This window comes from Dermacentor andersoni, chromosome 4 (genome assembly GCF_023375885.2).
Source record: "Dermacentor andersoni chromosome 4, qqDerAnde1_hic_scaffold, whole genome shotgun sequence".
In the NCBI taxonomy this organism is placed as follows: Eukaryota; Metazoa; Arthropoda; class Arachnida; order Ixodida; family Ixodidae; genus Dermacentor; species Dermacentor andersoni.
This window is the reverse complement of record NC_092817.1, coordinates 111,456,774-111,468,647: the sequence shown is the minus strand read 5'-3', so window position 1 is coordinate 111,468,647 and position 11,874 is coordinate 111,456,774. Positions and strand designations below refer to the sequence as shown.

General features: G+C 46.9%; 1 protein-coding gene across 1 annotated transcript; it reads right to left on the bottom strand.

Annotated features, from left to right (window-relative positions):
* Positions 1 to 552: 552 nt before the first annotated feature.
* LOC126537399 (FMRFamide-activated amiloride-sensitive sodium channel-like) lies at positions 553 to 11,392 on the bottom strand. Its single transcript, XM_072287638.1, has 6 exons — positions 10,682 to 11,392; positions 9,238 to 9,344; positions 8,440 to 8,533; positions 6,048 to 6,114; positions 2,508 to 2,624; positions 553 to 777 (listed from the first exon to the last, which is right to left on the bottom strand). Exons 1-6 carry the CDS (start codon positions 10,789 to 10,791, stop codon positions 553 to 555), a joined length of 720 nt encoding a protein of 239 aa, XP_072143739.1. The 5' UTR covers positions 10,792 to 11,392.
* Between the last annotated feature and the right edge of the window lie 482 nt (positions 11,393 to 11,874).

The following is an 11,874-nucleotide window of genomic DNA, read 5'->3' as shown; positions in this document are numbered from 1 at the left end:
AAGATAACCGATGGTCATTAAGGGTTACGGACTGGATTCCAAGGGAAGGGAAGCGTAGCAGGGGGCGGCAGAAAGTCAGGTGGGCGGATGAGATTAAGAAGTTTGCAGGGATGACATGGCCACAATTAGTACATGACAGAGGTTGTTGGAGAAGTATGGGGGAGGCCTTTGCCCTGCAGTAGGCGTAACCAGGCTGATGAAGATGATGATGAGTGTCCGTGCACAGTCCGTGGTGGACGCAGGAAAGCGCTGATCACCAGCGAGGGGAGCTAGGAGAGGAGGTGCTATGCCAGTAGCGCTGTGCGAGTGGGCGCGTGGGAGAGCATGGACATGCGCGTGGGAGTGCGCGCACATCGGCGACAAACCTTGCAGCCATATGGCTGTGATTGCATCCCATGCTCGCGGCCACGGCGGCGTCCGGTCGCAGAACAGTTCAGACAACAGCAACAGAGGGAGTCATAGATAGGCTTTCGCCTATCGCAGTTTAGCTCAGCAAAGTGTCCGTAGATTTTTTCTCATTGCAAGCACACACACAAGGGAAAATTGCTGGCTTTAAACAGGGATCTGGTGTTCCATTTCATATTGTCCGAGGGTGCACGTCGCGTCTGAAGAGGCACAGTGGGGAACGGAACTGACCGAACTTGTGCAGCGAGTGGCTTTACCGTGTTCCCCGCAGGCGCCGTACTTCCTGGCCAGCTTGTGCAGCTGCGGCAGCTGCGCCGTCAGGCATCCGCACCTCTCCACGACGATGTGCTGCAGGCACAGGTTCAGACAGTCCTGTACGCAAGCCGGAGCGAGAGACGAGCTATATGGCAGCGTGTTTCACGTAACTTGAGCCAAACATTAGAAATATGCAAATGACACGTAGCTGGAACGAAGCAGATGCACTGTTGTTTGCCGTCGCTTGGAGGTACTCAGAATATTTTTGTTTGCATTCCGCCTGATTAGATAATTAGTCTTAATTAAATAATTATTTCACTTCTCGAACGATAAAATTAGGTGAAAGGCATGAATGAGAAAATTGAGCAACATGAAAAACTCTCGATACAGCTTTCTGTTGTTCAACATGTGCTACATAAAAGTGTTTTCCCGAGCGTGAGAGAAGCCCGCAAATACACGCAAAGTGCCTCGAGCGGTCATTCGCGCGGCAGTCTTGCGTGTACTCGCGGGCTTCCTTCGCGCTCAGGAGAAACACAGAAAAAGCGTAATCGCACGTATCAGTCTTCCGAATGCTTCATAGTTAGGAACAGTCGTGCAGTCATTTCGTGCAATGTGCATTCTACGCCATTTCACGAGTCCAGCCGGAGACGGGTGCATCTTGTTTTAACCATGACTGTCTCGTCGTGTCTTGTTTGCAAATTACGCAAATGGGTTGAAAAAAGAAAGGTTGATAGCAATAAAAGTGAATTACTACATATTGAAAATTAAAAGGAACGCAAATTTTATTGTGACAATAATGATTGAATCCACGGCACGAGACAGTATTTTAAAGGTCGTTTACCAGCTAGGCTTGGGCATCGTAGAACAGATCACAAGTTACCAATTGATGATCGTATGCGTAAGTACTATATATCGATGTAAGCCAGCGAGAAAGCTGAAGATTAAGTCGAAAGCATTTCTGTCTGTCAGTTTATTTCTCGACAAAAGTGTCGCTGAGCAGAAAAAAAAAATGCTTGTCTACATCACGAGAAGTCAAGCAGGCTTGCTGCACAGGCTACAGCTAGGATCTGCGGTCACTAGGCGCTGCCTATACTTTACCACCGGCCATGCAACGTTTCTTGTAATAAATCCTTCATTTTCGTCTTCTTTTCAGGCAGTCTGGAACAGCGAGGAGTGCGTTATATCTGATACTATAGAACACGTGTTGTGCACATGTTCGTGATACGGTGTGGAACGAAGATTTCTGACAGAGCGTTTGTCCAGTCGCAACAATAGGCTATCGTCCGACAAAACTCCATTGGGACTCTGGCCGAACCCGGCCCGTCGTCGGGCAGATGTTCTAAAAACCGCCAACAAATTTCTGCACGAAAGTGGTCTTGATTTGAGGTTTTCAGTAAACACTCTTCGCTGTTCATTTTTATACGAACCACTCTTTTCGTTCTCCCCTTCTACACTTTTCTATCTCTCTCTTTTCAATCCCCATTCTCCTTCCTCAATGCTGAGCACCTGCTCACAACTTTGATTCAAAACAATCTCTTTTATATCGCAACAGAAATCTACCTCTGTCCGCTTCAAGAAGAAACGGCGTGCTAACGGCTGATATTTCCACTGGGGAACGGTTCCGTGTTTTAGCTCTGTACTTCTGGCAGTTTTCGTACCACCTCAATTGTTTACGTTGAGGCGGTACACAAGCGAAACGAAAGCCAAGCGAAAGAAACGCATTTCATTGTGGAGTAAACGAGAAATGCCGAGTATGGGGGGAAGCTAAATACGGGAGCAGCAGTTGCTTCCGCACAAGGTAGTCGCAATCGCTCTATCGCTTTTGAAGCACACGAGTAGCGGTGTACTTGCTTCACCTCGCGTGTGTACTCTCCGTAAGGCTCCTCCAGGAGTTGGAGCAAGCACTTGGGCCAGGTTCTGCGGCATGGATTGGCGTACGGAGCCGGCAGGCCCGTCTGCGCAAGCTGCGTGGGTGTGTGAGAGAGAAACAGGTTTAATGGAAAGGGACGCTAACGAGAAACATTTAGTCTAGACTGACAAAGCATTCTTTGAAAACGCTATTTTACTAAATTTCGCTGCGATAGCTTGATGATTAGAAGATAAAATGAAGTTCAAAGCTGCATTAAAAAAAATATTCGCGCCAGAAATTCAGTGCTTGAACGTCATTGTGACGTCACATATGTCAAAGTAATTTCTTGTATATGAGCCGCTGTGGCTCAGTGAACGTTATTTGATGAATTTAGTCTTCGGCTCTTTTAGAATACCGTGTGGTCCATCTATACGCCTAAATAAAAGAATAATTGTTATCGAGGAGACGCCGTTATATTTGCTGATGTCATGGCAAGTTGACACGGGAACGTCAAGCCAGCGTCGCTGCTTGTCTTCTAAGTTTTCGTGTCTTTTCTGGTTCACCAGGACTCCTCTTACGGTAAGTGTGCCATGGCTTTTTTGGTACTGTGGAAAATAGGGGCGGGCGAACAGTGATTTTTGAGGCCGAATCGAATAGTGCCAGTAGTGTATCGAACTGAATATCGATTAGTTTTCGAAAAGTTTTCGAATAATGAAAAGCCGTAATCACAACTAACACAAAACGATGTCCAGATCCTAGTATTCTTAAAGTTAGCACGTTTCTGTCATTACGTAGTACGTTATGAAGCGTTGCTTATTAAGAACACAAATAAAGCATTAGGAGCAAGCAAGTAGTTTCTTCGTATGCACACGACTCTACAGAATGTGCGAATGATCGCTTTATAGCCTGTAAAGTATGGCTACCTTAGCAATGTAGCCTGCTTTACTACGCAAGTTCTCACGTTTTGCGTCCACGCACGGTATGCCCGAGGGAGTGAAACATTGCCGTACATTGCTAAAATTTTATGTTTAATTGGGCTCAATTGACGTTCTGATATATGCGAAAACTGTTCGAAAAATACTCGCATTTACAAATGGGGACTATTCGATCCGTCTTCTAAAATTTCGAATTTTCGCTCAGGCCTAGCAGAAAGCTAACTCGCTAATACATTTGAACCTATTTTTTAACTCCATTTTATTAAAGCCCAATATGCCATAAACTGTCGGCAGACTTAACGTGTTACTCGGTATGAATTCAAATGAGGTGAAAAGGAGGCTGCGCACCGTTGGGGATGATGCACACACAACTTGACGAAAACACGCGCACACGCCTGACGAGTGTCTCATAGAGTGAGGTTGACGGCCTCCATCACGCCTTGTATGCAGACGACATCACCCTGTGGGTCGACAGGGGCAGTGACGGTCAGATAGAATGCACATTACAAGCAGCGGTCTCTGCAGTCAAAACCTATCTCGAAGACGCGGGTCTCCGACTATCTCCACTCAAATCGGAGCTGCTCTTCCACCGCCCGCGCCGCCGGCCCAAGCCTACCGGCGAATCGCACCAATGTGAGGAAATACCCCTGTATAAGCAAGACGGCTCCTGCATTCCCCGAATACCGAAGATACGCATCCTTGGCATGCAACGGGTCAACGCAGAAGCTATCCGCAAGATCGAAGGCAAGGTTACAGCGGCTACTCGCCTGATCAAATGCATTACAAACAAGCACACAGGCATGAAGGAGGACAGCCTCATACGCCTCATACACTCCTTCGCAATCAGTCGCATTACTCATGTGGCTGCCTTCCACAACTGGAATGTCACCGAAAGGGAGAAACTCAGCACCCTTATGCGGAAGACTTACAAGATCGTCCTTGGCCCACCGGAGTCCACGAGCATTGCTCGTGTGCTACAGCTGGTTGTATACAACACGCTTGAGGAAATTAAGACTTACAAGATCGTCCTTGGCCCACCGGAGTCCACGAGCACTGCTCGTATGCTACAGCTGGTTGTATACAACACGCTTGAGGAAATTGTGGATGCGCAAAGAGCCTCGCAGTTCCAAAGCATGTCCCTGACAGCCACGGGTTGGTACATCCTGCAGAAACTCGGCCTCAGTTATCACGTCCAACACGGTCCGAAACAGGCCATTCCACCTGGCATCAGTGACACGGTGGTCGTCGCCCCTATCCCTCGAAACCTGCACTCCCAACAGAACGGGGGCCGACGCTAGGCCCGTGCCAAGGCACTGCTGCGCTCCTTTGGTGGGAAGAGGACTACGCGCTTCGTTGACGCGGCAGAATACACACGTGAACACCGGTTCACGGCGGTAGTCGTAGACGTTAGCTCCCGGCTTACGCACGCGTGTCGTGTCAGCACTGAATACCCGGAAAGAGCGGAAGAGGTTGCCATTGCGCTTGCGCTTACCGACACCCTCAGCGAGGTAGTTCTTAGCGACTCACAATCCGCAGTTCGTAACTACGCGGGGGAGCGCATTTACTCCGCAGCTCTCCAGATCCTAAGGAAAGCTGGTCGACAGCACTTCGATAGCACCGCGATCATGTGCTTCCCAGCGCACGTCGTTAAACTTTGCTGCAGGATTTTCAATAAAGTTGTTTCCATTTATCTATCCTAGACTGCTGCGACTTTTAAGGCCAACGAACGATAAATGGCGCCGGTCCTGTCGTTTGTGTCCTTCTTCAGTCCTGGTCTTTTGCGCCTTGCCTTTGCTCATTCGAACGAAAAATGTTTCTGTATGTAATTACTAGAACGTTACTAATAATAAATTTGGAGATAGTGGTGTGCCTTGGAAACAGTGTTCACCTCTACAAGTTAGATGACACAAGAGGTTGACGTCTGCCACATGCCTTTCTTTGAAGACGTGTTCAAAGTAAAAAAAAAATGACAAGAAAGAAAATGAAGACGTGTGACCTTTTTTTTTTTCACCGGAGTTATTTGTGCTTTCTCAAAGGTCCCCTGAAAATGTTTGCCGTGTGGATTTTTTGTCGAGCATAACATGCAGGCTTGTCCGCGGTTTATAGTTTACAGAATTACAAAATCTATTCTTTTTCTGACGGACACTTAGGAAGCTCTAAACTGACGTCTTAAGTAAGTAAGCTGTTAACCTTAATGTCTTAAAATGCTGCTATTTCTGCTCTTTCTTTATTGAAGAATTGAAGGGCCTAAATCAAGGTTCCGCAACCACCAGCACTACAATCTTTTCTTTCTTTAGTGAAATGGAACAACTTTAAATTCAGATTGTGCTCAGTAGTTGCCTAACGAGACAACTTCTTCGTCTCACATTTATCAAGAGTGAAAATCTGAGCCGAGTTTGGTTCGATGCTTTCTTTTAAGGTCGTGCTGTTTTATATAGTTTCAGCCCACGTCGAGCTATGCTTTGCCGAGTCTCTAGAAACCTTCATTTGAGCGCTTTAGGTTAATAATTCGTGTCATAAAGCAAAAAAAAAAAAAGCGAGTAATTTGCAGCCATAGTACCGCATTCAGGAGAGACATGATATGCCCGGAAATTGTGGCTTACCACGCTAAGTCCAACATACGTAGTGTAACCAGGTGTGAGATACACACCGTCGCTGCACACTGAATGCCTGCGTAAGTAGAAAGAGAGACAGAAACATAATGATAATGTATAGTCGCAGTCCAAATTCAGAACTTCATTTGAATCACTTGGTTCTAAGCATTTTTTTACAAGAAAGATACCTTGAGCAAGAGAGAGAGAAAGAGAGAGAGAGAGAAATTAGATACGAAAGGCAGGGAGGTTAACTGGGAGATATATATCCAGTTTTTTACCTGCAGTGGAGAAGGGGCACGGGGAGACACAAAGATAAAGAATGCAAAGACATAGAAAGAGAGGGAGATTACAGAAAAAAGGAAACAAACAGACATACACACACGAAAGAACTCGGGAGTGTCGCAGTTGTTCAAACAGGTCGCTACACTGGAAGACCTTCAGCAGTGCCTCCATCGCCTTCCGGTGTGAAGATCGCATCAGCCGGCGCTCAAATATTGTCTGCTCAAAAAGCGGCCGGTCGTCGAGCGTGCCAACTCCGACACGAGCGACTGTCTCTGGGAGTTGTAGCGAAGACAGTGACATAGGATGTGTGCAATTGTTTCCTCACTGCCGCAACTATCATAGGCAGCACTGGCAGCCATTTTGACGCGGCAAGCAAACGTATTCGTAAAAGACACTCCAAGCCACAGTCGGCAGAGAACAGTTGTCTCAATTCGGAAAAGTCCAGATAGAATGCGTAATCGGAGGGATTGGTCCATGCGGTGCTGTCGACTATGCCGGAAATATAGCGTGTTCCACTTGAATCGTGTGGCATCACGCCCTAGTATGCGAAGCTTGGTTGCTACATCGGTTCTTGATAGCGGGATGGGTTCCTTTCGAGCATTTTCGTGAGTCCCCCTTAGCAGCTTCATCGGCATGCACGTTGCCCATGGTGCCGCAATGGCTTGGGAGCCACTGAAAAGTGATGTCATCTCATTTTTTTGCTAGTTGGTGATATAGCTGCCTCATTTCCAGCACAAGTTGGTCTTGTGGTCCACGACGTAGAGCGGATAGCAGACAATGCAGAGCTGCCTTAAAATCGGTAAATATGCTCCATCTTCGCGACTTCGTGGTATATATTCATGAGTAATGTGAAGTGCGCAGCGCAGCAAGCTCCGCACCAGTCGACGTTGTCTGGTGAGAAGTTTTAAACTGAACGACCACGGCCTTTTCGGGGGAGTTCACAACTCCTATATATCCGTCAACAGTTGTCGAGCCATCGGTGAATATGTGAAGATGGTCCTTGAATGTCTCGTGCAACACGAGTAGAGATGACTGCTTGAGAGCTGGCGACGAGAGTCCTGGGGCGGATTGCACGAACATTTATTTAATAACGAGAATAATAGCAAATTTAAGAAGGCGTTCTTAAATGTCCCTTGACAACTCCTAGACCGCGTCAGAACGCATTCTTAAATTGGTTATTATTTTCGGTATTAAACGTTCGTGCAAGCCGACCCTGCTTTCGTTAGAATCCCTGGTACAGACCGTCGAACTTGTGGGCGAGCCAAACACCAAGGAGGTGAAAGCAGCCTCTCGGCAGGTGTATGATCTCGAGGGAGGCAGTCACTGTACGCCGATATCTCCTGGCAAAAGGAGGCACTGGGCCACTCTCTCGGCAGTGCGGCAAGGTGTTGGAAAGGGGCGCAGGCAATGTGCCTGATGTGTGCTCTGAGCACTTCCAATGGGATATGAGTTGTGACTGGGTCCTTGAGAAAGAGCGTACTTATATTGGCAATCGTTGCAATCTAAAGTTCATAGTTGGTCTTTGTCTGGCGTTTTATCTGTTTGCTTTTGTCGTTTCCGCTAATTCCATCCACAAGGATTCTTCATTGCCTGACTGACTGACTGACTGACTGACTGACTGACTGACTGACTGACTGACTGACTGACTCACTCACTCACTCACTCACTCACTCACTCACTCACTCACTCACTCACTCACTCACTCACTCACTCACTCACTCACTCACTCACTCACTCACTCACTCACTCACTCACTCACTCACTCACTCACTCACTCACTCACTCACTCACTCACTCACTCACTCACTCACTCACTCACTCACTCACTCACTCACTCACTCACTCACTCACTCACTCACTCACTCACTCACTCACTCACTCACTCACTCACTCACTCACTCACTCACTCACTCACTCGATTAATTAATTAATTAATTCATACGACTCGCCTCATCTTATACTCTATGGACAATCCGATTCCACAACCAGCATGTGTGTGGCTCGTTGAAACTTCACTCTCTGTACCAGTCATATTTTTTTTCTTTCTTTTTCTCTCTGCTCGTCTCTACTCGTTTCTACTCGCGCGTTGCGTCGCTGCGGCAGGTACTCAGAAGCTTACCTGGTGCCGTGCGCATGTATCATGACAAGGAATCCGGCCTGATAGGACGTGGGCAGATATTCGTGCAATTCCGGATTCAGCGTCATCACCAGACCTGCGACATCGGGACGACACAGTCACAGCAATTTACGCAGAACTCGGTTACATTCGCGCACGCCCGCGAGCAGCATCCACAGTGGAAAACGCGGGGAAACGCGATTCGGCGCGCGGAGTTGTACGCATCACACGTGAATGATCATCAAAGCATGTGACCGGCTTCAGTACCGCGCGCGCCAAGCCGAGGTCATATGTGCCGCGCATGCGCCTTATCGCACAAAATGGCCAGATAAGAGCAATTAGGCCATTGCCAACAACGACCTCTGATAGTTACTTTCTTTAATAGTTGAGTTTACAACTCAAATGATTTCTAGCCAGCTTTTGTTCTATAGTGATGTCAATGATTTCTCTCCATTTGTAGCTGTGACAGACGCTTACCTTTCTCAGATTTTCTTTCGTGAACGACTTTTTATATTGGGATAAGGAAAAAAAAGAACAGGTCTACTTAATCGAAGAAAATCTACGTTCGTCAATAAGAGCATAATTTCGAATTTCTTATCGCCACCCTTTGTGTATTTTCGGTAACGTGTGCATCGTCATGTGCGAGAGCAGTGTCAAGGACAATGAGGCATGGAGCTGAAGTACCTACTTCTAGCCATTTTTCTTACCTTACAAAAATTGGAGACAGAAAGCAGTTCAGTAGAAACGAGGTTCAACTCAAGCGGAGCAATTGGTGGGCCATGCTACACCACAATTATTTACCGTCGAAAGGCGATGCCAAAGAGTTGTACTCGAAGAGCCGATCGGTTTTCTCGCAGTGGATGCAGAAGCAGTTGCCGTACCAGGGGTTTGTGTGGTTAAGGAAGAACCTGTGAACGGCGAAAATTCAAAGCGGCGATTGGTTTGCTACGCCCGTTGACTGTTATGAGTCATGTGCGTCAAGTCAGACAGTGTGGAGTTCATATCGCGTGTCAATGAAATTAGCAGTATTCGTGCTCTCATTCACTCGCTGCCGCAAACATTAGCTTCATTGAATCCTCGTGTCCTCCTCATGTACTGATAAAATCATTTGAAGGATTCGAGTTTAAATACTTTGGGTGGCGAATGCACGCTTGCCTGCACATCTTCATTGACCTTTGCATTTGCTTGCTCAGTCTCTCTCTTTTTTTATTGCTCATATTTTGCTACATAAAATGTATACGCGTGTAACTTAGGTAGGGCTGCAGTCAAGACTGAAGGATACGGTGCACATTTACCAAGCTTTTAAACGAACCGAACAGCGCACTTAGCTGTTCCTTGAAACAAACTGGAGGCCTCGCAATGAGAACCCTGAACGCGACGTAGTTGTGTTAGCAGAGTGAGCAGTTAGCATAGCGTCGCCAATTTCCCAAAATCACATCCCTCGTTAAGTGGCTTCAGAGTTTAACTGCATCCGCCGGTGTCTTGACAGATAAATGACGGACACAGTTACACTCCATCCGACACTTAGAGTCAAGAACCATCCAGAATATATCATATTCTTTTGGGTTCTATCAATTACCAGTACACTGACTTGAAGTCTCTTACTAATGTCTAACGGCACCCAAGATCTTATACCCCTTCACAGCGCAGGTGTGTCATACACATATCTTGACCACGTCACCAGTTTCGAGTGACAAAATCTACTCAGTCTTGCTTGATTCATATTTTTCTGTCCTTCACACAAATGTTTCCCGTAGAGAAAGCAGTCTGTATCATGAGAAGCTTAGAATGTGGTGCTTATGCTAAATCTTCAACTTAATAGAGAACTGCAAGAGCTCGCATTACTAAAACATAAATAGGAGACTGTATTGCAAGTCGCAAGACACGGAAGAAAATACAGGTCTCACTAGGTGTGACGTTGCCAACCCTATTTCTCTGACAGATAAGTCAAAGTTGACGAATTGGTCTTACCGTTATTTGTTATTTTCTGTCGTGATTTTGTTTGCTCTGTCTTGTATCTCTGAAATGAGCTCACATACCCCTTATAGCTTGACACGGACAACAGAAGGCACATCTGACATACACAGTGTCCGTGTCAAGCTTGCGCTATAACAAAATAAGATATGCCATACTAACAAGCCCCTATTTCTATCCTCATCACATACCCCATTTCCCCGACTTCGTTTACTGAAGTGGCGCAAACTCTTTCCCAACTTCACTGTTTCAGACGCACTGCTAGACTCACCTGGCATGCTTGCAGTCTTTTTCGTGGTAGGTGCAGTCGATGATGACGTCGGTAAACTGGTGGCCCACCGCTTCGAGCTGCTTTTCGTCGCGCACCGCCCTCTGGGCCATCCAATCCGACAATCGGTGCTGTAGTTTAATGTCGTCTGGGTTGGCCTGCGTTGAGCAAAGATCAACGTGTGCGTCGGAGTAAGTGCTGCACTTTAAGCTTTTGCTTAGAAAACGGATTCTTCTGCTGCTTGCTCGTGCCGTGTCCCTACGGCGATCAGCAGTTACTTTGCGAAATCAAAAGTAACCTGGAAATGCGTTGTCCGTTCTTGTGAGACAGTATACAAAGCTGTGTTCTGTGAAGCGCAGCACGAAAGCGCTTGTCATGGAAACAAAGCTCGATCACTTTAATTATATTCTTTCCTTATCTGACGTGCTGAATATATATGCAGAGTGTGCCTGCTAATATGGACCAAGCTTCTCTTTTTTTTTTTTTTAGGAAAACGATGGATAATTTTTTTTTCTAGAACAACACTAAGTGCACATTGTTCACAGTCGTGGTACGAAGCCACCAGCAAATGTTAAGTTTATGACACTGAATCAGGTAATCGAACAGGGTTGGCTTAAGTCAGTTGAAAACAGTAGGCAAGTTGGAAAAGAAAACCATTAAATAAAAATGAAAATTTCGCCCATCAGCTCTAGTCTACAAGCGTGTGCAGAAAAAATAAAGGAACTTCTTAACGTAACAAATTTTGCTTAACGATCGACCAGCAAAGCCAGCCGCATCGTTGGCGTAATTATCGCGAAGCTGCACTTGACGCGCTTTTTGAAACGCGCGTCCAGCCGATCATGCCATCCCACGAACGCTACGTGTCCTTCCCATCGCACGGTGTCCTTATGCTTCAGATCATTCACGTTCTCTGGACTTCTACCATTTCACCACCACACATACGTCTTCGAATGAACTTTCCTCAAGCACGCACTTCTTTGAACTTCTGGCCCTTGCCGCAGAGGCGCTCCTCCAGCTCCGGATCCATGGCGCGCTCCGATGCCTCCAGGGCGCACAGCTTAGAACGGCGCAGCGGGTTCACGTTGCACACGGTGACGTCGGGCAGCTCGAACGATTCGTTCGTGTTGTACTCGAAGGCGACGGCCACGCTGTACGTGAAGTACTCGCGCAGGATGGCGCCGGTCTCGCTGGCGCTG